A 27,722-nucleotide genomic window follows, 5' to 3' on the forward strand; every position below is an offset into this window, starting at 1 on the left:
AGGAACACATCCAACGTCTCTTTGACTCAATGCCGAGACGTGTGGCAGCGGTGACCTCCAACAATGGCGGCTACTCTGGCTACTGATCCTGGCAGAACCCCACATGTCACAGACGTCTGTAAACGTAATCCTTTGATACTTGGTCAACATGTTATCTACAAAATAAATCTTGTTGTGCTACCTCTTGTCTTTCTTGGTGTTGCATTTATGGTGACCAGCAGTGTAGTTGCAACTGCAACGATGGTGACACAACGTAGAATATTCGTAAAGTTTCAGTACAAAACATTAAGTGATCCCAAAGCCTTTTACTAAGAAGAGCAATACAACTTCTGGAAGAAACAACAGCAAAGTGCTATTCAAGACATTCATTAAACAATGGAGGCACAGAAATGTGACCCAAGAATTATGCACGAGGTCCAGGCCCTCACCTGTTAATGTTTTCGAGATGAGTAACTATCTGCACTGTACTCTTGTTATTGTCACTCCGTGACTAATTGAACTGTATCCCTACTAAGATGAGCAGATGATTTTAGATGAAACTTTCACTCATGATACATTTTTTCCCATGATCCAATTTTGATGAAATAAAGCCTATACATTGCCCCAAACTGTACTCAAGTTACCTGTGGAAACCCGATTAGTATTCATCTAGTAGTTTTGGGGATAAGGATGGTCAAACTTAAAAAAAAAAAACAATGATTTTACAGTTTTATTATCAGTATATATAGATGAATGTTCTTGAAATGATTAATGACAAAATGCTTCTGATGAAAAAACTGTTTGATACATACCCTGTGCATGGGTTCCGGATTGTCATCTATAAGTTCTTCCAAATTTCCAGATATGGCACGTTTCAACTCAGGACCAGCATCGTGCAGTGTCCGAAGACCTGCCTGAAAGCATTAGTGAATTATTTCACACCTTGAAATTATTATAATCAGCTCTAATGGAGCACCAATGACTCACAGTTTTGTTTTAAGGCCTTCACAAGGAAATCAGAAAATTCTAAGCTACTTTCTTTCCTTTTATGTTTAATAGAATCCTACAATAAAATTCTACATTTACATAAACTGATCTTCTGTACATTTACTTGAAAGTATTCTTCCTCTTCATTATATTGATACATTATCTCCTGATTTTTGAAAGCATTTCAATTAAGATGCCTTTCAGGGTTTCACAGTCTAGCTATTATATGGTGGTTCTGTCCAAAGAAAATGAACAATTAACTGTACAGGCCAGTCACTGTTTCATCCAGCAAAGCAGGAACTCGAAGTATACAGTAAATTCTACCACAGAGAAAAATAAAATGTTTACCTGCAAAGTAACTGTGTTATGAGATTCCTTATCACCATCTTTCAGTTCTTGTTCTTTCCTTTTCTTAAAACGTCGGAAATAATCTTGAATGAGGAATGTTGCATAGAATTTTCCCACAGTTACTTCATCTTCCACTGCAAATATGAAATCGCTTCTATTAATATTGTAATAAAACATTTTTATTTTATTTTCATGATTAACTTACTAAGCACTTACCTCCTGGTGGTGGCACTACTTGATCTAATAGTTTGGGGCTTGTTCTTTTCCAAATTTTCTTTATCACTGCTCTAAGCTCAGCATTGGCATCATCTATATTTCCTTCTGTTTTTATTCTCAGTGATGTTCGGACAACAGCAAACAATGTAGCATTAAACAGAACAGTGCCATCACTATTTAGTGGCATGTTCATGGAAACCAATCTCTGGAGAGCAATGGCACAAAAAATTAAAAAGTGGTGTAGTAATAGCATGACAAATGACAAAGTATTAAAAACTGATTTATACAAAATTAACAAGCTTCTATGTATGTGCATAAATTTACTACCTTGCAGGCTACTCTATGTGGACACAGTTTTCCAAACCCCAAGGGTGGTGATATTTTTCTAAGTAATGTAACAACATCCAAATGCTTGATTCGACCCTTCGCATCTGGATCATATTCACTCCACAAGCGTATAAATTCATCCAGATGATGAGGTCCCAGAATGGACCAGTCTCTTGTCAAATAGTCAAAATTGTCCATAATAACAGCAACAAACAAGTTTATTATCTGAAAACAATTTCACAGCAAATTTTACACAAAAGTTTTCAAAGTTTTAATTTTCATACATGCAGTAATAGATTAATACTTACCAGAAATGAACAGAGAACATAAAATGATATAAAATATGGAAATGCCATATCGGATCCACATATGTTTCCTTTCTCATCTGATTTAATATCACACTTCACATTTGCTGAACATGCTAACATAACTTCTTGCCAAGCTTCACCTACAAAACCAACAGAATAGATCTGCATGATGACTCATGATGAATAACTTTTTCATTATTTATTTCAATAGTGTAATCAAACAATTTTATACAATTTAATGTTGTAATTACCTGTTGCAGATCGAAATAAAACTAATACGGCTTGAGGGAAGGTCTGGAAATTGTTATTGCGATGGATTTCCGTGTCTGAGTCAAGTGCTATCTTTCCAAATAACTGAGGATACAAAAGAAATAAATAATTAGCAGCCTAGTTAATCAATGTAACAGGGTGGTTTTACAGAATTTTACTTGCTTATTTAAAGTCTTCCTCCCACCCTCAAAGAAGGAAAATATGTCTTCTAACTTTCTAGTGTTAAAATTTTTATTTTTAAACTCCAATAATGAAATTTCAGTCATGTCAAAATTTAAAATATCAAAAAAGTATACATGTCATCACCATCACCATCAATACCACCACCACCACCACCACCACCACCACCACCATCATCACATGGCCCATTGCCATTGGTTGAACATATGTTTTAACATCTTCTTTATAAATAATATCAAATTACTAGAAATATTCACTATTTGATAGCAACTGAAGAAAGAAGCTTTTTAATAGTTCTAATACAGTATATCTTAGTAGTATACCATGTACTCTTCACAGCCTCATCAGCTATACATTGATGATGTGAGGCCACTCAGCAAATTTCACTATAGGAAAAGGAAGTTATAATATCAAGGAAGAAACTTGATTACTGCAGACATATCTTCATCTAGTTAGAAGTAATGACAGTCTTCAGTTAATTGCTTTCATCTGACTTAATTATGAAAAGGAAAACCTGAAAATCTTTCTTTTGAGGCCTGAAATTCACAGTTGCAGCACTAAGAAAAAGAACAACATAATAGCAAACTGAGTTCACCATGGAGTCCTGTGTCACTGTGTGGCACAGCTCATACAGCAGCTGTGAGCTCCAATTGGCTGGCAGAATAGCATGTGGTGCTACAAGAGAGCAATGCAAGTGATTGTGATTTTGACAGCTCTGCCTAGCAGGCTTTCAAAGTAACATTGTTGGGATACTACATCCCCCTTCCCACCCCACAAAAATGGATATGTATGTTTGGAAGCATCCCGGATGATATTTCAGAAGTTGGACCAGTGGTATGGTGGATATCACAGCATTTAGGCCCACCAGCTGGTGTGAGGAACTGGGAATTTCTGGCACTATGCTGGCAATGTACACATTGTTGGCTGAGCTCCATCTCCATGTCTGTGTCCAAAGACATTGGTGCTTGTTTTTGTGGATGCAAGTTATTATTGGGAGATTGTGGTTCTGGCAATGATGGGCTTTCTATATCACAGTATACCACTGGTGGTGTGCAGTTGATATGTGTGGGCAGAGTTGGTTTGTATGACAGCACTCCAAATCCTTCAGTGTGTCGGTTGATGTGATGTGCCACCCACAGCTGTTAACCACAGTTGCTTGTGTCCACATGAATTTTGCTCCTAATGTACATGCCCTACTGCTGTTTCTGGTGGGTATCATCTTGAGTGCTTAATCCAGGATTCCTGGTGTATGGGGCCAGCAGAAGGAGGAGTGTCTGTGGTTGCCTACCATGGAGCAGCCCTGCCTGGCTATGATCTCAGATGTACATGGTCCTGTATATGCTCAGGAACAGAATGAGCACTGGCTATGGCAGAGGGAGTTCCCACTGCTTTCAACATTTGCTGCTTTGCCATTGGAGGATAAATGAAATGGTGGACTAAGAAGATAGTTTACACTGCCTGATGTGTAGAATTGGCTGAAAGCTGCTGCTGTGAATTGGGGCCCACAGTCTGGCACTACAGTTCAGGGAACCCTTTCATTGGCTAGAATCTGAACCAGCACATTTATTATGGACTTTGTTGTGGTTGTTGCCATGCTTATAATGTATGGATATTTGGAGTAGGTGTCCACAACTATCAGCCCCATGTAGTCCAGTAATGGGCCTACAAAGTTCAAATGCTTTCCCAATGTTGAAGTGGGGGTGGGTCAAGAGGAAATGTGAAGCACTAGCTGAACAGCTGCACAGAATGGTTTCCATGATCAAGTCTGGCTAGTAAGTCATTTCACTGTAACTTTCATCCATAACATTCCCCAGAGCCCAAAATCATGTATTCATAAACTCTGTGGCCACAGGATGGCCAGGATGATAACATGATGTGTATGTGTGTCAGCTCTATTATGAAGACATAATTTTGACTGATAACAGGAGTAGATATGGGGACCAGGTCTGGAGTTCTTAATTTATATTTTTTAAAATCTATGTGGGCCACTCACAGAGCACATAGTGCATGTTTTGTCATAAGATTAGATCATGGGACATGTCTGAAATGATTTGCAACTGTTATGAGAAATCTTTCCAAGGTGTCTCTCCTTTATGCATCTATGTGAACAGATGACATTTCCTGTAGGTTAAAGGTCAAGTCTGGTTCTGTGAGAAGACAAGATAGTGTGCCACATTTTTGTGTTGTGCTTAATTGTACAGTTGTAGGAGCTAAGGAAAAGTGCCTAAAGCCAGAAGCAGAGTGTTATTTTTTCTGGAAGACTGGAATGTGGACTGAATGTCATTTCCAGCAGTTTTTGCCCCATGATGAAAGTGAACTTTTCCTTGAATACATGATCTTGGAATTCCTTAATTGCAAATACAACTGCTAACACCTTTTCAATCTGTGAGTAGATCTTTTGTCCAGGTGCCAGCATCCTTGAAGCATAGGTGATTGGTTGTTTAGTATCATCATCATTCCCATGTGCCAGCACTACAGCAGTGCCATGTGGAGTGTCACCCACAGGTAGAGCCAATGGACATGGTTCTGAAAATGGTGTAAGGCAGGATGTTGAGTGCAGCATATGCTTTAACTATATGAAAGCATGCTCATATGCAGCTTTCCATCTATACCAAACACCCTTGTTCTACAGCTGGCTTAGTCATTGCATGATATGGGCCACTTGTTGCAGGAACTTTGAACAATGATTCACCTTTCCCAAAAAAGTTTGCAGATCTTATAAGTTTTGGTGGTAGGGTTGGGAGTCAACAGCTGCTATGCTGCAATCAGTGTGCTGGATCCTTTCGTTGTTTAACAAGTGCCCAAGGTACTCTAGTTGCGCCTCAAAAAACCACATTTGTCCAAACAGTATTTTATCCCTGCGCCACATAATGTAGTTAACAGAGCACAATGGTTCCACAGATGTTCCTGATGCATAGTGCCCAGCTGTCTACATAGTTAGTACTGCTGGGAATGGAGATGGTTAACTGTGGTGGTGGTGGTGGTTAGTGTTTAACGTCCCGTCGACAACGAGGTCATTAGAGACGGAGCGCAAGCTCGGGTTAGGGAAGGATTGGGAAGGAAATCGGCCGTGCCCTTTCAAAGGAACCATCCTGCCATTTGCCTGAAACGATTTAGGGAAATCACGGAAAACCTAAATCAGGATGACCGGAGACGGGATTGAACCGTCGTCCTCCCGAATGCGAGTCCAGTGTGCTAACCACTGCGCCACCTCGCTCGGTGGTTAACTGTCCCAGGGGGTTTCTGGAAGACTGCAGAAGCGCAAGAGACCCCAAAAGGCACATGCTTCTTTGAGGTTTGTTAGAAAATTATCCATTTTTTTTCCTTTTTTTCCAAACACCTAATGGGCTTGAATCTAGTGCACCTGCATGAGCCAACCTTGAACCTTTGTGCACATGCATGAATTTTTTCCTGCCCGTTGATAGCGTCAGTTGCAGGTATGCAGCAGATGAGTGAGGTAATGTGTAATGCTTGCATTGGTTTTTCATTGCAAGGGAAATGATGGAGCAACTAGAGCAGTGCTACTGCATCAAATTTTGCCAGAAACTGGGTGACAGTCAGGTGGAAACCATTCAGAAGATTCAGATGGCTTTTGGTGACAATGCTATGGACATCACATAGATTAAGTAGTGGCACAACTGATTTAATGATGGCTGCACATTGGTGGAGAGCAAGCCATGCTCCAGTTGGCCATCAACATGCCAATATGATCAGGTCGTTGGCAAAGTGAATGCTGTGGCGATGTGGGACCATCTTGTGACAATCGGAGAAACTGCAGAAGAGGTCAGCTCCAGCACTTTTTGGCACATTCCATTATGACTAAAGATTCGGCCATGAAGAGTGTCGGTGAAATTCATGCCAATGTTTCTGATGTATAAGCAAAAGCAACTTTGTGTCGAAGTCTCAAAGGACGTGCTGGACTTCACAAACAATGACTCCAACTTCATGAGCACCATAATCACTGGTGATGAGTCCTGGGTGTACAGGTTTGACCCAGAAACCAAATCCCAGTCATCACAGTAGAAGCAATCATCATCAAGACCAAAGAAGCCCCGTCATGTGCACAACTGATGCTGACTGCTTTCTTTGACTACTGTGGTGTTGTACATCATGAGTATGCACCACAGGGGCAAACAATCATCAAAGAGTACTGCTGTGATGTCCTCCGTTATCTACATGATGCTGTGGGGTGCAAGAGACCGGACTTGCAGTCAACAGGAGACAGGTGCCTCCATCATGACAATGTTCCAGCACATTCCTTGTACTAGGTTCAGACTTTCTTGGTGAAAAACCACATTTCTATGCTTCAACAGGCTCCTTACTCTCTTGATGTGGCCCCTTATGACTTCTGGCTGTTCCACAAACACAAGAGGTCATTGAAAAAACGTGATTTCTGACAAGAGAGGACACTATTGCAGCAATGACTGCTGAGCTAAATTCTATTCTGAAACAGGCTTTTTTGGCATGATTACAACAATGGTGGAACTGCAGTGAGAAATGCATGGAATCCCAAGGGAACTACTTTGTGAGTGATTAGGTGTCCAACACCCCAAGAAAACCAATTTCAAAAGGTCAAATACTTTTCTAACAGATCTTGTCTTTGTACAAGCCAAAGGGTGTGCTGGTAACTATGACGTTTTGCGACTCCTCACCCAGCAGTGTTTGTAAATAAGTGGTGGCAAGGTGCATCCTAGACAAATATTCTCCTCCAACAAGCTTTGTGAGGTGGTCTTCTGTATGTGGTATAAAACAGGTTTCTACTTGTGCCTGGGGATTGGTTGTTTATTTAAAGTCCCTGCATAGTCCTACAGAGGCTCTGGGATTCTTGATCACTACCACAGGCATGATCCAAGCACTTGTTTTATTGTTCATAAGGATACTGAAATGGGTTGTGCTCTGCAGGAAGGAGGCATTGCATCTGGTTGCAATCAGATATGAGCCTGGAAATCTGTGATGCACCCCAGGCCAAGTTAAAATGTAGGTCTGAACGTGGCACAGGGGCCATCTGGTTCCTGGAAGGGAACTCTGTCAGAGCTGATCTGAGCTCCATCACTGATGGAAAATCCAAACAGCGTGAAGGCATCCAAACTGAAAATGTTTCTGGCTAAGTGACTATTGAAAACAAATAGTGTTATCAGCCATGTGACCACCTTCTAGGCTGTGGTGATTGTGAACTGATGCTATTGGCAGCTTTAACTATCAATGACTGCAGCGACTGTGAACTGATGCCACAGGGGAGGTGAACTGCCACCTTACATTACCGATGTACAGGAAGGTGGGGCTAAGTCTGGCAAATGAAGATAAGCATACATCTGGAGATTTAACAAAGAAACTGTAGCCCATGTGAATACCTGGAAACAGACATCTTTTATGTTAGTTGTAACACTCACTAATAGCTTGTTAGTGAAATTATTGCCTGGAGGAACTACTGTTTAACTTCTTGCACCGTCCTGTGATGCGTGCAGGGAACTAAATCTGGTCATCTTGATAGTTAGTGGCAAATTGTTTAGAGATGTCCATCTTTCTTAAAATGGATGCTGCGTGACCAGTGATCTGAACACACTGTGTTGCTGTGCTATGAAGCAGTCTGGGGACACTGGAAGTTCCTGCTGCACATGCCAGAGAAGTACGACTGGCAGTTATGACACCACTGATACATCTGATATTGACACGAGCTGTGTTGCATGCAGTGTTTAGTTGCAGTTAGTGATGCTGGCTGGCATACAATGGGGCACCAGTTTAAATAAAATCACTAGGAAACATATGTTGTTTAGTACTCATTATTTTTAGAAACTTCTCAAAACTTTATATGTTTGTAATATTCGCATAGCCTGGAAAATTTGATGTTTGTATAAATTGCAGCACTCACCGTCTAGGAGACAGTTCTGGCCTGTCTGTACACTGGTGTCCATAATAAATGTGCTTTCAGTGCCAAGGGTTGTACTTCACTGATGACCCTACTTTTTGATATGGACTTCATCGTCTTTCAGACATGAGGCTGATTCGTGGTAATGTCATGCACTTCAAAACATTTACATTAGCATGGTGCCAATTAGGCAATGTAAAAGCCATTCTCTTCATGGATAGGCACCACAATACAAGCAGTACATCACTTACAATGCCCATATATTGAGGAGACCAATGGATTCCAAATCATCAGTAAGTATGCTACACATCGCACACATCCATCAGTGTTTTCTGGAGACAATGGTCAGGCCCAACAAAATGGCTGAAAGAATTCAACCAAGTCACCAAATACAGCAGGTTAGTTCATATGATGTGTTTGGCAATGTGTAGTTTTCCTTGGATGGCACAGCTCAGCAATAGTTTGAGTATAATGAGTATAATATAATAGTGGGGCAAATTCCAAGCTGAAATTAAAAAAAAAATGTTCATCAGCAGCAAGTCTACATAGCCAAGGAACAACTGAAGAGCAGGGCCCACTGTCATAGGGAAATGACACACACTTATATGCAGAATGCTTTGGCCCAATGGCACATTGTCAATCCGAATGTAACAGAAGTTGACAAAGGCTCACTTTTGATGACAGGAATGGCAGAAGACACGGACCAAGTACTTCTGGTAAGGATGCCAGAACAACAGAGGAATTCATCAAGAGGTGCCAACTCATTGAGGAAACACGACAGAAGAGAGTCAGATGAAAGAAGTATGAACAACCACCGAATACCGTCCCTATGGCAGTTATGGAAGACCAGCAAGACCTCACCTGTATTAAATGCCATGTAGTGAGAGAAGAGATACAGCAGCTTATAGCAGCCAGAAATATCTGACCAAGTACACAAGAGATAGCAAGTCCCATACATCATGGGGTAACACACCACCAGTTGAATGCACCGCGAAGAATGGACTTGGCCAACTCAGACTTACGTCACAGCCATCAACAGAAAGCCCAGCATCCTACCAACACAGGTACAAACAACTCCTCAACCTCATGTATAACACTCCAGAGAAGGACTGCCATTTGGAAGTTGGAGAACAACATGCCAGTATTTTCTACTGTGGGTACCCTGCACTGCAGGTGGTAAAGGAGAACTTTCATCAATAATTTTGACATGCAGCCACAACTCATCTCCAGAGGTATTGGTGAATGTTAGCCATTTTGTACCAATTTTTGGATGCTTTTAAAACTGGAATGGAGAAAAGACAGGGCAAGCAGCCCGAAGTAAAACGCCAAATCAACACTGGGAATCATTCAATATTTTCACAGCACTTGTAGAGAACATTGCTGACTGAATAACAAGAAGTGGAAAAGGAGGAAGAGGAGAAGATCTTGCAATATGGCAACACTTCAGTGAGTGCTTGGCCGTATTCTCTGGTCTTTGTGAAGAAGACAGGTGGCACATGGCTTTTCTGCAGTGACTACTAATGAGTAAACAAAATTACAAAAAAGATGTCTACCCAATTCTGTGCATTGATGACACCCCAGACTGCTTGAAATGTACATGGTATTTCTCAACTATGGACATGCAGACATGCTACTAGCAAACTGAGGTTGATGAGGCTCACCAGGAAAAGGTTCCATCTATGAGTTCAGAGTTATACTTTTTACACTATGTAACACTATAGATACCTTTGCGTGTATGATGGACAATCTGCTTCAGCACCTGGAATATTTGATGTTTGTATAAATGGCAGCACACTCCATCTAGTAGACAGTTCTGCCCTGTCTGTACACTGGTTTCCATAATAAATGTGGTTGCAGTACTAAATGTTGTACTTCATTGATGAACCTACTTTTGTATAGGGACTTGGTTGTGCTTAAGATGTGAGACTGATTGGTGAAGGCGCCAGGTACTTCAATCATTTACATATCCATGATGCCATTTAGGCAACATAAAAGACACTGCCTACATGGACAGGCACCAGAATACAAGCAGTACATCATTCCTAAGGTCTGTGTATTCAGGAGACCAATGGATTCCACATCAGCAGTAAGTCAGCTACACATCACACATCCATCAGTGTTTTCCAGAGACACTAGACAGGATGTGACTTGCCAAATACAAAAGGTGGAATCACATAATGTGTTTCACAATGTGTACTTTTACTTTGATGGCACAGCTCAGCAGTGGTTTGTGAATAATGAAGTGGAGTTTGACAGCTGGGACAAATTCCAAGCTGAAATGATGAAAACATTTGGTTTTAATCAGCAGCAAGTCCACAGAGTCAAAGAACAATTGAAGAACATGTCCCAGTGTCATAGGGAAATGACACAGTCTTACATACAGAATGTTTTGGCCACATGCCACATTGTCAATCTGAATAAACCAGAAGCTGACTATTTCCCACAGTCTGATGATAGGAGTCACAGAAGAGTTCTTCACAGAGAAGTTTCTCTGGTAAAGGATATCAGAACAACAAAGGAATTCACCAAGTGGTGCCAAGTCATTGAGGAAATGCAACACAAAACAATCAGATGAAATAAGTACAACCAACCCCTGAATGTGGTCACTATGGCAGTTGCAGAATACTGCAAAAACCCCACCTGTTCTAAATGTCAGGTAGTGGCACAAGAGCGGTTCATAGCAGCCACAAATATCTGACCAAGTACAAAAGATATAGCCAGTTCAAAAATGGCTCTGAGAACTATGGGACTTAACATCTACGGTCATCAGTCCCCTAGAACTAAGAACTACTTAAACCTAACTAACCTAAGGACAGCACACAACACCCAGCCATCACGAGGCAGAGAAAATCCCTGACCCCGCCGGGAATCGAACCTGGGAACCAGGGCGTGGGAAGCGAGAACGCTACCGCACGACCACGAGATGCGGGCGATATAGCCAGTCCCATACATCAAGTAGTAATATAGAATGTTAAAAAAGAGGTGTATTGATCTTGAGCACCAATCTCTACCATCAGTTGAATGCGCCATGAACAGTGGTTGGTAAAGTTGGACTTACGTCGCAGCTTACATGGATGATGTGTCACTGTTATATAGATGACACTGTCATTTTTTCAGACAGATTTGCAGAACATCCAATTCATGTGATAACTGTGTTTAACTATATTCATACTACAGACCTCTGCCTGAATCTGAAAAAAGTCTCTCTTGTTGTACAAGAAATAAAAATCTTGTCTATGGTGTCCATCACAATGTGGAAAAAATGAGAGCAGGCACAGATTTTCTGACTCCTTGGCACATTTGTGTTGTGAGAAATTTTCTCGCATGTACTCATGCAACCAGTGATTCAAAAAGGATTTCTATACTGAGACACATTCCTTGCAAGAACTACTGCAGGGAGGCGCCAAATTTTCCTGGAATGAAGCACAAGACAGATCTTTTGTTGTTCTTTAGGAGGTGCTGAAATCTCCAGTTCTAGCACTGTGTGACAAAATTCCAAGACAGAACTTCACACTGACACTAGAAATTATGGGGTGGATGCAGTTTTAGTGCAAATTCATGAATGTGTTGGAAAGGTGATAGCTGGTGCTTCCAGAGTATTCTGCAAGTCCAAGATGAAGTACTCTACAACCAAGAAGGAACGTCAACAAGTTCGGGAAATATTTATTTGGCAAACAATTCACATTTGTGACAGACCACCATTCTCTATGCTGACTGATTAGCCTGAAGGGTCCACTGGGTCAGCTGGCATAATGGGCATGAGTACAGTGTCACAGTCCTAGCAGCTCACTTCTGAATTTCTTCGATGACTTCCTTTAATCTGACCTGATGTGGAGCCCAAACACTTGAAAAGTACTCAACAATGGGTCACCTTAGCATTCTATATGCAGTCTCCTTTACAAATGAACCATACTTTCCCAAATTTCTCCCAATGAACCAAAGTCAACAATTCGTCTTCCCTACCGTGATCCTCATGTTCCATTTTATATCATTTTGCATTTTTATGTGTACATATTTACATGATGTGACTGTATCAAGGAGGACACTACTAACACTGTATTCAAACATGGTGGGTTTGTTTTTCCCACTCATGTGAATTAACTTACATTTATCTATATTTAGAGATAGCTGCCATTCATCATACCAACTAGAAACATTGTCAAAGTTGTCTTGTATTCTCTAACAGTCACTCAACTATGACACCTTCAATTCTTCTGCTCTTTATTACAGTGGCCACATCTGGTTCATTAAACAAAATGTGAATTTCCTACTTCTAAAAATTCTATTTTCTGATACAGGTCTGAATATTTTTCTTTTGTAATACATAATTTTTATCTCCATCTTCTTGCTCAATTTCCAGGTTTCGGCCCCATAAATTAATACTGGTGACAAAGTTGTCTTGTACATGTTGAGTTTTTTGTCTCTTTAATAGTTTAGTACTGAGTAATTTGCCCACTGAGAAGAGACACTTCTCTGCAGATTTTATTTAGTTCATTATCTCCTCTTCGATGTTGTTCACACTGATATTACTTCCTAGATATCTGAAGGATCTAGTCTTCATAAATTCTATATCTGGTATGACTAATGATCACTCAGTTTCCTCTTCATGGTTTCTAGTTACAATCACATAATATGTTTTATCTTGATTGGGCCTTAGATCCACTTTTTTTGCCTCCTCTACTGGCGCTTTAGTTGTTCTTATTTGGACTAACAGGGAATATTGAATGTAAACATAGAAGGGCGGCAAGAATCATCACAGGTTTGTTTGACTCTTGGGAGTGTGTGTTGGAGATGCTGAAAAACTGAATTGGCAGACACTTGAACACAGGCACAAATTATCCAAAAAAAGGCCTACTTACAAAGTTTCAGGAACCAGCTTTAAATGATAAAACTAGCAATATGCTACAACTCCCTATGTATCATTCCCATAAGGATTATGAGGACAAGATTGGATTAATTACAGCACACACAGAGGCTTTTACACAGACATTCATCCCACACTCCATATGTGAATGGAACAGGTAGACGCCCTAGCCTGAAGGTGACTGACTACAGCCATAAGTGCATTCAGCTGTTCATGAATAGTGGCCAGCTCCTCCTGTGTCATGCAGCTTGCTATCCTCCTGATGTGTCACCAATGGACACTGATGCCTGAATGAGCTGTGTAACTGGCTGTTCAGAAGAAACGAAAGCTGTTCCACAGACTTACTGACAAAAAAAAACTTAAATAGAAAAACATGCATGAAATTTAAGAAATATACTACTAGGAAAATACAGGAAAAGATAAATACGTCACTGCTACTCTGGAGATCTGTAACAGGCAACTGTCCATGGTCCTGTCTCTCCTGTACAAGGCACCTAGCCCTACCACTGCCATTCACAATCAAGTCATCCCCCTTGCCTATGGTTTTTTCAGATATCATCATGGACCTGCAGGTGATTATCTTATTATTCTCCCAATTACTAATGCAGCTGTTATATCATAATCCCAAATTCCACCTTCAATCATCTCAATTACCCTCACAAAAATTAATGTGCCCCACTGCAGTCACACCAAAGAGAAAAAAAATTGACAATACAAAGAATTAAACCAAACTGGCCACCTTAATGCTAAATTGTTACCTGTATAGAGAGAATTAAACCAAATTGGCCACCATTCATGCAAAATGTTTAGTTGTGGAAGCATACAGATGCTATTTTGTGAACAGTAAATTTATTTAAACAGTTAGACATTTGAGATGCTGACTATAACCTAGCTAGCCAACAAACAGTATGAGACAATCCATTCACTCATTTGTTCACCCTTATCATTACACTGAAGACCCATGTATTTAGCAAGACTATTCACCACTCCATAATTCCTGTATGCAGTTTTGCGGAGAAGAATGAGTGTATACGGTTTGTGGTGAAGTCAGTCTCAGTGAGCTGAGTTGTGGATTACAGTAGGATGATCATGATCTGGCATATTGTCATGAACCACTGCTGCAGTCATAAGGATGTAGTGGGGTGCCATATGCTACTAAGAAGGATTGTGTGAATCATTTGATCATAAAAATGTCAATTATGCAGTGCCACATTCTCACAGTGACCTGTGAAAGATGGATCCAGATTCACATTATATATTTCATAACTTAACTTTTGTTATCTTGCTTGTGGAATGTTGTGAATGTATACTTGAGCTGTATTATTACAGAGAGTGAAATAACAGTACAGGATTAACTAGTAAAATTAAAGTAGTTCTTGATTCATAACCTGAAAATATTCCAGTGACCTCTGAAGACTGGGCTCTGGACAGCCATGTGTCACTATCAATAGGGAAGTTCATCGTGTTCAGCGTATGGCTCTGGCGGTTTGTACTGTATCTGCAACAGCAGTTTGAACAGCAATTGGCATCACAGTGACACAATGAAATGTTACAAATTGGTTACTTCAAGGTCAGCTCCACGTCAGATGCCCTGTAGTGTGCATTCCACTGCCAGCAAACCACTGTTGTCTGCGACTTATGTAGTGTCAAGCGAGAGATCATTGGAGGGCAGGGTGGAAGTCTGTTGTGCTTTCTGATGAAAGTTCATTCTTCCTCAATGACAGTGATGGTCTTGTGTTGGTTAGGAGAAGGCCAGTTACAACCAACCTGCCTGCGTGTTAGGTACATTCAAGCTATATCTGGAATTATGGTCTGGGGTGCAATTTCCGTACGACAGCACGAGCACTCTCATGGTTATCCTACACATCCTGACTAAAAATTTGTATGACAATCTGGTGACTCAACCTGTTGTGCTGCCATTCATTAACAGCATATGAAGGGCTGTTTTGCAACAGGATAACGCTCACAAACATACTGCTGTTGTAACCCAACATGCTCTACACAGTGTCGCATGTTGCCTTGGCATGCTTTATCATCAGATCTGTCTCCAATCGAGCACATATGGGACATGATTGGATGACAACTCCAGCATCATCCACAAACAGCATTAACTGTCCCTGTATTGACTGACCAAGTGAAACAGGCATGAAACTCCACCCCACAAACTGACATCCGGTACTTGTGCAACACAATGTATGCACGCTTGCATTCAACACTCTAGTGTTTACATTTCTTATTAATGTATCAGCATTCCACATTTGGAATGGCTCATCACACATGTACATTACCCTATGCTCTTGCAATGTTAATCACTTAAATATGTTACCTAAATAAATGTATTCCCAAAATTTCACTACTCTACATTAATTATTCTTTGATGTTGGGATTTTTTCTGTCATTATAGTTCTTTTTATATACAAAACATGATAAATAAATATAACCAATTACTGTAATTAAATTAACTCAATCAATTTTTTAACAAAACTCCAAAAAAATAAATTTTCTCCATTGTGTGTAATATAACATTCTAATTTACACTATTGAAAGAAAGACTGATACAGTTAAAAAGACACTAACCTGCATACCAATCACTGCATAGATGAAGAACAGCATCACTATGAGCAATGCAACATATGGTAATGCTTGGAATGATTTTATAAATGTCCATAGCAAAGTGCGTATTCCTTCTCCCCTGCTCAGAAGCTTCACCAATCTCATTACTCGGAAGAGACGGAAGAAATTAATGGATATCATTCCAGAACCGGGCTGTATCGAAACCATAAAGTCAGTTTAAAAAGATCAGCACAGGCTTTTAAAGAAATCATATGAGAATACTGACAAGTGTAGATTCCATTTTGTTTAATCACAAACAAAGAAAAATTAAAACTGTTAGTAAAGTAAAAATGCAAACTCTTTAGAAATTCACAAGGGCTGTTTCTGAAACCACAAAAAATTTGTTATTTGTACACTAGCTACTCAAATGGCAAACCATTTCCATACTACATGCAGCTGACTGATAGGAAAAAAAAGAGTACATTCTCTCTCTCTCTCTCTCTCTCTCTCTCTCTCTCTCTCTCTCTCTCTCTCTCTCTCACCAAAGCTTGAGGGATGAAAATATACCACTAAGTGAAGGTTGTTTGTGAGTGTTTTCCAACTGTGAAGTAAAACAGGATTTCTTAGGTCATGAAGTGCTTTTGCAAGATGGATATCATTGCAAAGTAAAGTTAAGTTTTAAAAGATGGAGGAACAAAAATAAATTCCAAAAGTTATTAAGCTCCAAGCAGAATTTATATATGAATAAAGGATGCTCCATCTAATTATTTGTAATCCATTTGGAAGAGGTATGGATGAATTCTCAGTCTTACTATTTTACAAAGGTTACAATACTTTTAGTATATACCTCACTTTCCGTATTTGTTTCAAAAAGTTTTGGAATGTGTCTAGCTGTTCATCTAACACTCAAGGATGATATATAAACAATGATAAAGTGAAAAATACAATCTAAATTTAAGGTAAAATGCTGACTGGTGGATAAGCACATAAAAAAAAAGAAAAGTAGAGAGGACGGATTTCTATGCTGTCGACCTTCCATTCTTTTTTATAGTATGAAGAGCCAAATTTGTTTGTGTGTGTGTGTGTGTGTGTGTGTGTGTGTGTGTGTGTGTGTGTGTGTGTGTGGGCGTGTGTGGGCGCGCACGCGCGTGCGCAGGTGCACATACAAGCATCCACGTGCATGGAAAAGGGGGCAGGGAGCATTTTCATCTCTGGAGCAATAGTTCCAACAAAGCTTATAAAATAGCTTGGCAAGCAAGTATCCCCAATTCTTATGTGCATATTCACCAACATGAACTGTGACTGAATGGTGATCTAACCTATCATCCATTCACACCATTCACATACGTACATAGAGGTGAAAAATCATGTGCTTATGTTAGAACAAGGTTACGCAGTAAAACCACAGTAGAAATGAATTGTGTAACAATAAGCAAGAAAAAAGTGTAAATAGTAATTATTTGCCAAATAAATTATGTCAGTAATTTAAGTCAGAATGTTACACCAGATTGGATGTGTGAAACAAGTGCAGTCTATTATGTTGGTTGCGGTGTCACTACCCAGTATTTTATGAAAAATAATAAGTAGCAAGGAAGACACCGTGAAGTACTGCATTAGCAGCCACAGGCTGGTAGCTGCATTGTGGTGACATGTGGGTCACAATAACACATACATAATGGGATTGCAAGATGAGGCGAACCGCACTTAGCAGAAAACAGTACTGAACAGTGGTAATGACAGTAGTGTGTAGATGTCATGACACCAGGGCAAGTCTCTTGTTAGGGGTAAGGTGACTTATTGCCAGGTTTTCCTGAAAGAAATGCATCTTGAAGTGATATAAATACACCTGAATTCTGAGGCAGAGTCACGAACTTGTCATCGCTGAAGTCCGACAGCACCACCATGGTGCCAGGGCCATACTGGGCAGTGAGACGACTGGGCATCACCAGCAGCAGCCACGAGATTGAGACAGGGCTATGCCTGCTGCTGCCAAGACTAGGTTCCTCACAGGACTCGGTGCCACAGCATCGAAAACTTTCTGTCTGCACCTGCTGCTGCCTACACTTAGTTTCCTGGATGTAGTAACATAGCGCCATCCACCGTGTGGCTCCTGCCAGGGAATAGTGGGTTGAATGCCGTGCACAGCAGTCTCCACAAGTGACCACCCACTACAGCTGTGGTCATGTATGGAGACGAGGGTCTTTCCGTCCCAGGTGCCATCACCAATGGAACAGTAGCTCACCACTGGTGCTGCGGCCATGGCCTGCAGAGAGAGCACTGCGGAGTACCTATGCAACCTTTCACCAGGGCCGAAGCCACCACCTTTATAGTGGTGCAGGCCAGGGACAATAGAATGAAGCACAATCTGCCTTGCTAGCCATGATGAAGCATGTACTGGGACTGAATAACAGCCTTCTTTATTGTCCGTAGCATTTCCACTGAGTCCTCCAGCCTGTCACCACCACCACTCACCTGTCCAAGTGTAACCGCTCAATTCAGGGTGGTGTCAGGGAGTAAACATCACCACAGTAAACAACGGAGGGTGTACCACATCCAAAGTGTGATGTCTGATCCACAGCTCACCATTTCTTTGTGTGGGGTGAGTGAGACTATCTTCATCTTTTATGCTGACAATCGTGGGGTCAAGAATTAAGGGGCATGATAATAGTAGGGTTACTTTTGTAAAACCAGAGGAGCCGGTATACTTATCTCAGTTTATGGGGAATTCAAGAGATGAGTGGTTAGTACTTGTGCTTTGCACACAGTGCAATTTGCTTTGGTGTTCTGTCCCCTGTGCTGAATCTGTAGCAGTTGTTTGCTTTACATCTAATCTTTTTGGGCTTTCAGTGCAGCTGAATCCAGGAGGCTCGTGATTAGGCAAAAGAAGTAGTTAGGTAGTATAGGGAGTCACAGAGTGTTCTGTCTGGGTTACTGGTGGATTATTATTCCTGTGTTGTTCTGGATTATTAATTCTGAGTCACGAAAGTGAGTAACGATAACGCAATAGCAAAATTAGAGACACAAGGTGTCACCAGTGAAGAAGCTATCAAGTCATTGGTGAATCAGGTAGCTTGATTAAGGGTAGATAAAGTGGTTTAAGATGGTAAAATAATGGAGAAAAATGAGGAAATAAAGGTGTTGAAGTCACAGCCTCCAGGAGTGGATCCAGCTGTTGCTAACCTTGTTTCTTCCTTTTCTTGGCAGGTTGTCTGATGATGTGTTAGCTTTTCTGGAGAATCTTAGGTCATTGGCTAACATAGGGGATTGGTCAGCTAAGGAATTACTGCAGACAGCACGGCTACATTTAACTGGAGATGCACAGTTGTTTGTGCAGTGCTCAGAGGTGCTGCAAAATGCATGGACTTTTGATCAGCACACACAAAAATTTGATCAAAGATGTAGGAAACAGAACAGCACATGGTTCTTCCATGAGCAGTTGTGTGTGGCTTCCAAAAGGCATAATGGAGCATCTGAATATTTTGCACATAGGGTTAGGCAACTGATTTGTACGTACTTGCAAGTTAACTCAGAGTGAGGATGTCAACAAAGTACTGGTACAGGAAGCTGAGCAGCGTGAGCTGGTTGTTTTTCTGATAAGTTTGGCACTCAAGATTTCAAGGAGGGTGTGCACTGGGGCATCTAAAGATCTCCAAGCAGTGTTCACATTAGCATTGAAAGATGACAAAAACGATGTGTCAACAGGTATAAGGGGTCAAAGATATGTGTTTGTGTCAAACATAACTGTTTTTAGATGTGTGAAGCATGTTAAGAGGCAATCTACCAGCCACCGAGTGGCAACAGGGATAGTGTGTGCTTCCAATGATTTAATGGAAATAGTAGTAGAGGTGGTATGGACCAATGGCAAAGCTATTGGGGTAATGGAAGAGAGAGTCTGGGGAATAAGAAGTACCTGTTAAACTTAAGAGGGAACCCCAGAGGTGCCAAAGTAGTTCCCAGAAAAATTAATGTAGTAAAAACAAATGCAGAACCAGAATGTGCCATAGTGGGTGTAACAGATGGTAGAGAATATAAAGTTCTGTTGGACACAAGCCTCAAGAGAGATAGCAGGTAGGATGCATTGGAACCCTTCATGTTACAACTTGCTTCGAGTAGGGGATAGTTACGTATGTCCATTGGGGTCAGTAATGATGAACTTTTTGTTTGAGGTGACCAAGTTTGGGCAATGTGTGGGAGTGGTGTTTCATGTCAATGAGGGCTACAGCATCCTAGGGATAAATTTCCTGCATGAACATCATGCCACAATCGACCTTCAACAATGTATAGTGGAGTTTAGTGAGAAGATATTCCAGCTAGGGGAGCTGTTGTCAATACTGATCTGTTGTGAGGAATGTCTGGTGCACAGGACAATCCAATCAGACTGTGAACTGTGAACAATGACATTAAGACTTAAATTACATGGTTGTGCGTCGGCTGGCACCGGAAAGTCACTATGGTAGAATGTGGAGCCTGCTTTACCAAGTGATATGTTATGTACAGTGGAACTGCTGGATGATAGTGAGGTATTGGATCCAGCAAGTTGTTATTGTGGGACGTGGTACTCTACACATACAAGAGAGGCCCACTTCTGCAACAATATTTTGTGATGAACACAATTAAAAGCTTTAGCTAAATCAAAGAAGCTGCCTAATGTTTGAAACTTCTTGTTTAATCCTAAACTGATGCTTGACAGCAAAAAAACGGAATTGAAATGATTGATTACCCTTATGCATATAGCCTTTTCAGTAACTTTTACAAACACCTAAAAATCAGTGGCCAACAGCAAACATACTACACAATGACTTTTCTGTATGCAATGTTCAAAATTATACCAACATGATTACCAGATTCCAGAGTGATGAATGGTTAGGATCTTCACCTGTTTCTGATTGTATTAAAGTCCAGTAAACACAGATTTTAACGAATGTACTCATTCGCCTAAAGATAAACATTTCATCGACTCAATATATTTTGGTCATGTTCTTTTCCCAACAAAGGCAAATATCTCCTATTTCCAAGAGGAATTGACACGAGTATGGGCTTTCACAGCTGGAGACTATTTCAATAAAATTGTTCTGAGTGTGTAACTGCATCACAAAGAAGGATATCTGCAGCAGTAGTCAAAACATCAATAGTTGCATCACATCATGACATGGTCACACCCTCAGAAGAACTTTACTGAAAAGGAATGAACTTGGTCACCAAAGTATGCACTCTGTTACTCTTTCTCATACCACTCCACAACATGCTAATAATCTACAAACTGCAAATACCACTAGATAGTTACCACACTGTCAATAACATTAGTCCAAAAGGAAGTTTTATTTTGTAAAAAAGGGTCACATACGGGTAACAAACATAAAACATAGGCAAATCCAGATTCCAGATGCAGCACATTTCACATTTAAATAATTACTACTTTGGCCTTCTCCTTTAATAATTGTTAGACCATCTGGAGTTCCTCATGCCTCCCTTCTGCCTTTGACTGAAAATTTAAGAAACCTCCAAGTCTTTTACTGCTCACTGTAATCATAGTTAAATCGCTGGTATCACATAATATTTTGTTTATTTAACATAACACCTACAGTATATCTCACCCATGATTAAAGCAGGATTTTAGATTAATCCCATTTAAAAGAAATTATTGACACACATCAACTCACTTGTTGAATTAAAGTAACACAAAGATAGACAGCTTTGAATGTGAAATGGACAGTGACCAAATATTTCCATGCATTCAAAGCAAAATATAGTTTTGGTAACACCTCAATAATGTCAGATACTTTTGGAGAAACACTACATCACTAATCAAGTGCAATTCTTCAGACAAAGTCCTGTAACATCCAGTTCTTCGATAGAATGAAGACTGTAAATGAGAAAATACAATTTTATAATTGTAAATACAGCTCTATTAAATTATGGTCTCTTAATTAAACTTTTCAGAAAATTTTAAAGGCACCTCAATATTAACTCTTCAAGTCATTTATGTTTCCTTAAGTTTTTCTTTAATTTCTCCCATTTCCTATCTTTGTATATTGAAGTCTCACTGATTAAGCAAGCTCCACAGACAAAATATCAGTTATCCTTCATGACTGATACAGCAAGTTTTCAGACCAAATAACTAGAGATGAAGGTTAGGTATTAACATCCTGTCTGCAACACATCATCAGAGATGTAGCACGCCCTCTGATGGGGCCAGTATAATGAAAGAAATTGCTTGTAACCTTTTCAAAGAAATCATTCCATGATTTGCATTAAGCCCAAGTGGAACCATGGAGAAGTTAAATATTGATGCCTGGAAGAGGGTTTGAACCTTGCTCCTCCCAGATTTGACTCCACTGTTTCAACTACTATTTCATTTTGATTGCTGCCAAGAGGTAGCATGTTAACAGGTAACAATAGGTTTCTGATACATGCTTTGTAGAATTGTTTGAAGATATCAGACACATTATTTCTATTATATGACTTCTGCTGACAGTTTATAGAGAGGTAAAAAGGACACCGCTTATTTCCATGGAGGAGTAGTACACCGATATGTATGTGTATTTAAATCCAGAGGGACTCCTAATATAAATTTCTATAAACCTCAGATCAACTTTACAACAGTGGTAGAAAACAACTACAAAGTGTATAGAACATGTTCAAATTCCCGAAATGAAACACCAATAGTTCTCCTCTTCCCATCCAATACTAAAAAAGATTACAAAGCTATTAGAATCATGAACTTATAACAGCTGCATGTAACATTTCTTCTTTTCCAGGGTTTGACCTATATGAAGATCATAAGAGTACCTGCTCATTTGGACCAGCATTGTGTGTGGGGGGGATGGGAGCAGGCTATGATTTTGCTGCAGGAGGTGTCTCTTGTCATAAATGATGTAGAGGAAACTATGGAAAACTAGTGTCAACTCAGGTGTAATGTATCCTTGGTCAACACACCAGTGGTATAATATTTTACAAACCATATCAAAAATAGAGATGACTAACATTTTGTTTGAGGAGTACTTAGGAGACTAATGGCGACAATCTCTCAGTTCAAGAACATGTATTGAAAACTGAAAATATATTTCTTTTCCAACACCTTCAATAAAAATCTCAGTAACTAATACCAGTATTTGTACAAAATGAGTGTTAGTGTTAAAAGTTACTTCCATAAAAACCAAAAACTCAGCATTCGCTATAACTTTTACTCACATTCACCTCATCATAGACGATGTCAATAAAGCTGCCTAGTACAATGATGAAGTCGAATACATTCCATGCATCTCCAAAGTAATTCTGAAAATTGAGAATACAGATCTTTTACTCATCTGAAGTATATTGCAGCTACATTACAAAATATTTTACAACTGCTAGTTTTTGTTGCAAGCCAGTGTTGAGTATTAACAATACATTTTAAAGCTTACCTTGAATCTGAAGGCAGCTAGTTTGAACACAAATTCCATTGCAAAAACAGATGTGAAAAGCATGTTTAATATGTTCAGAGCATTTGTATATGGTTCTGGTTGATTATGGAACTTCATTGCCAATGTAACTGTGTTCATCAGGATAAGTATAAAAATTGCATACTCAAAAGGCTGTGATGTGACAAACCACCAGACTTTATACTGAAGCCTGTGTTTAGGAATGTACCTACGAACTGGTTTTGCCTTTAGAGCAAATTCAATACAATTACGCTGAAAAAAATGAAGAAAGAATAAGATGTCTGCCAAGTAACAAAAAAAGAAATCAAGATTTTGCATTTATACAGAAAAATACACTGTCAGAAAAGAAATGCAACACTGAGGAGGACATGTAAGACATAATTGAAAGTCTCTAAATCTGAAATTTTGTGCCAGTGGCATAAGAATAATCAGGTTTGCTTTAGATACATGCTGTAGTGGTCATGAGCATTAGTTACCTTCGAGATTGGACGTCATGAGTTGATGGTAGTCAAGAATGCCTTTAAGGTGAGAAAGAAGCCATTATCAACACCTCAGTGAGTTTAAAGAAGGTCATGTAATAGGGCTACAAGAAGCTGGATGTTCCTTCTGTGATACTGCAGGAAGATTTGGCAGTAATGTAGCTGCTGTACATGATTGTTGGCAGTGGTGGTCACAAAAATGTATGGCCGTAAGAAGACCAGGCTCTGGATGATCATGTGGCACTACCAAGTTGGACGGCAACCATATTCATTTTATGGCTCTGGTGCACCATACTCATCTGCAGCAGCAATTTGAGCAGCAGTTGGCACCACAGTGACACAGCAAACTGTTACAAATTGGTTACTTCAAGGACAGCTCCGAGTCAGGCATTCCACAGACACCAAACCACCACTTCAGTGGTGTCACGTGAGATTTCATTGAAGGGCAGGGTGGAGGCCTGTTGCACTTTCTGATGAAAGTGGTTTCTGCCTTGGTGCCAGTGACAGCTGTGTGTTGGTTACAAGGAGACCAGTCGAGGGCCTGCAAGCAACCTGTCTGCATGCTAGATACACTGGATCTACACCTGGAGTTATGGTCAGGGGAGCGATTTTGTACAACAGCAGGAACACTCTCGTGGTTCTCCCAGGCTGCCTGGCTACCAATTTGTCTGTCAATCTGGTGATTTGACCTATTGTGCTGTCATTCATGAACAGCATTCTATGGGGTGTTTTCCAACAGGATTATGCTTTCCCACACACCACTGTTGCAACCCAACATGCTCTATGGTGAGTCCACACGTACCTTGTACTGCTTGATGACCATATCAGTCTCAAATGAAGCACATACTGGACACGATCAGATGATAACTCCACTGTCATCAAAAAACAACATTAACCATCCCTCTATTGACTGACCAAGTGTTACAGACATGGAACTCCACCTCACAAACTGACATCTAGCCCCTGTGCCATACAATGCATGCACATTTGCATGCTTCAATTCAACATCCTGATGGTTATACCTGTTATTATTATACCAGAATTCCTCATTTGTAATGGCTTATCTCACACCTACATCACCCTGTGATCTTGTTATGTTAATCACTTAATTATGTTACTTAGACAAACATATTCCCAAAATTTCCTTAGTCTACATTGATTATTTTTTATGTTGCATTTTTTTCTGTCAGTGCATATTCTGAATTGAAGAATTATATTTAATGCCAGATTTTCACGTTTAACAGTAGGACTTATTGAGGTTAACAAATAATACTATACTAACATATTGAATTTTATAGCCTTATCTCACATATTTAGCCATTCCTGCGTACCAAACACCTGAAAATGTAACAAATCATCATCAAACAGCCATATACAATGGAAATTCTATAAAGGTGAAGCTGTCCTCTGTCCAAATATTGGATTGAATAATGTGTTGCTTTATTATGTATGGACAGATTGGAGGTGGTACACTCTTGTCTTTTTCTGACCATTGAAATGACTGACAGCCATTCATAATGGGACATACAGCTTACTGTAGACTCCATACCACATTACATCTTGACATTTTTGACGTATAAAAATCATTGCCAGACACAAAAAAAATCATACAGCTAGGCCGACAAGGCAGAAGTAACGGCAATCAAATGTCAACACTGCCGGCAAACAGTGGACAAAGTTGTGGCCGCTTGACCAGTGCACACGCCCATCTTGTCCAGACTGTTTCCAAAAGCACTCCCAGAATGACTGCCCAGAAAGATAGGTACAGTGCAACAAATTCAATAAATATGGACATCTTGCTTCCATACATAGAACCACCTTATTTTGGTGATTCCATCGGTGGATCCAGTGGATATTAATGTGATCACAACTGATTCTCAACATGAAATGGTAGGCTCAAATAAATTGTTCATCCTGTTTGCAATTTGCAATAGAGGGATCCAATTACAGGTCAATACAGTAACATCAGCTTCCTTTCTGAACTTTCATACTTATCTACAGCTAGATGCACTGACACAAAAACCAAATGCTCACCACATAGTGAGTTAAAACAAGCAGCAGATTCTGGTCAAAGGTCATTTTACTGTTGAGGCAGCTTACATGAATGTAGTACAGCAACTCATCTTTTTAGTGGTCAATTGCACAAACACAGAAAATATTTTTCTTAGATCCAGTTTCTGCTTTTGATTTTACCACTGATGATTTTGTGAACCTTGTCTGTGAACAAGCACCTTTTAAGAAGCTAGAAGACATTTGTAATTAGTGCCCTGATATTTTTTCAGAAGGCCTTAGAAAAGCAAGAAACTCCATAGTGTACATCGCATTAACAAAATCACCATGCTCTCATTTATTTCATGCATGGCCCGTATCTTTAGCACTGCATCAAACAGTAAAAGATGAGCTGAACAGATTGACAAACCTCAGTGGAATTGAACCTATATCCTCACAATAAACTCACAGTCTGAATTCAACCCTTATCTGATTCCAAAGCCGGACAAACTCTTCACCATGATATCTAGTGGGCAATATTTTTCAAAAACTAGCCTGGCTGAGGCTTATTTGCTGATTCCTTTCAATGAAGAACCACAAAAAGATACTAGTCATCAACACACTGCATAGTCTTTATACATTTAAGCATGTCGTTTTTGGTATGGCCATGCCCCAGCTCCTTTTTTAATGGCTCCTTGAATAATTAACACTATTTTTGGATGTATCAATAATTTTGATGATACTATCATTGCTGGGGCCATGATGGAGGAGTATTTACAGAACCTATGGCAACTACGTCACATTCAACAGCCTCTGGCCTAAAACATAGTCTTGACAAGCCCAAATTCTTTCAACCACCAGTGGAATGGCATGGCTAGATCATATCTCATGACAGAATTCCGCCTATGAAGAAGTGTGTGGCAGTAATCACACCACTCCCACGTGCCTCAAATTTGAAGGATCTACAATCTTTCCTCTCACAAAAAAATCACTTACTCTAGTAAATTTATTCCTGGCACTCCAGAGTTTGCATTCCCGCTGAACAATCTTAGGCAGAAAGGTATCCCATTTCCCTGGTCAACACATTCTGAATGGATGTTCCAGACCTTCAAACAGGCCTTATCCTCTGTGCCATGCCTGTCTTCTCTTCAGCTCAGTAAGTGGGGTGGTTGCCAATGGCTCTGAACAGGGATTGGGCACTGTATTAGTGCACCAAAATGCTGATGGCTCTAAACAACCAACTGCTTACATTTCAAAGACACTCAGAACAGCCCAGAAGAAGTATTCCTAGATTGAGAAGCAAGCAGACACGTTCATTCTTGCACTAAAGAAATGAATATTTTTCTCTACAGAGCCAAGTTAGACTTAATCACTGACCATAAGGCTCTGGTATCACTCTTTGGCCTGGTACTAAGCTACCCAATTGAAAGGCCCACCGGCTCCAGCACTGAGCTACTTTTCACTGTTCATATACCTAAGAAATACATTTATGAAGTGCTACTCAGCATGCAAATGCTGAAGCCCTGTCACACCTCTTGATGGACCCCAGTCTGATGTTCAATCAAGAAGAGGTCCTTTTTTTCTGTTTCAGTGATGAGGTCCAGCAAGCTGTGGATCATTTTCCCATCACTCGATCCCATATTGAAGGCACCACATGCAAAGACACAACATTACAACAAGTACATCAATACATGCTGTGGGGATGGCCAGACTGCAGCCCCTGCCAGAAATCTAGCACAATACAGCACTATTTTCACCTCCATCAGAGGCTCATCCTAGTGGATAGCATTATTTTGTCAATAACGGACCAAAATTTCTACTAGTCATCATCATAGTATGCCTTTATTCTAATATCCTGCACCTACAACACAATGGACATCTGGGTGCACTTCGTACCAAGCTGCTCACCAGGCGTTATGTCTACTGGTCTGGCTC

At 40.1% G+C, this 27,722-nt stretch overlaps 1 protein-coding gene across 4 annotated transcripts in view; it reads right to left on the reverse strand.

Moving 5' to 3' along the window:
- Positions 1–27,722, reverse strand: part of LOC124555453 (muscle calcium channel subunit alpha-1-like) — a 566,027-nt gene that overhangs the window by 105,670 nt on the left and 432,635 nt on the right. For all 4 annotated transcript variants that reach the window (XM_047129373.1, XM_047129372.1, XM_047129371.1 and 1 more), the window contains exons 26-34: positions 23,302–23,571; positions 23,096–23,173; positions 15,923–16,111; positions 2,417–2,519; positions 2,166–2,305; positions 1,858–2,082; positions 1,531–1,735; positions 1,315–1,448; positions 792–893 (exon numbers count right to left, since the gene is read on the reverse strand). In XM_047129373.1, the coding sequence (XP_046985329.1) occupies positions 792–893; positions 1,315–1,448; positions 1,531–1,735; positions 1,858–2,082; positions 2,166–2,305; positions 2,417–2,519; positions 15,923–16,111; positions 23,096–23,173; positions 23,302–23,571 (1,446 nt within the window). The remainder of the gene's footprint in view (positions 1–791; positions 894–1,314; positions 1,449–1,530; positions 1,736–1,857; positions 2,083–2,165; positions 2,306–2,416; positions 2,520–15,922; positions 16,112–23,095; positions 23,174–23,301; positions 23,572–27,722) is intronic.

Source organism: Schistocerca americana, chromosome X (genome assembly GCF_021461395.2).
Source record: "Schistocerca americana isolate TAMUIC-IGC-003095 chromosome X, iqSchAmer2.1, whole genome shotgun sequence".
Classification (NCBI taxonomy): domain Eukaryota; kingdom Metazoa; phylum Arthropoda; class Insecta; order Orthoptera; family Acrididae; genus Schistocerca; species Schistocerca americana.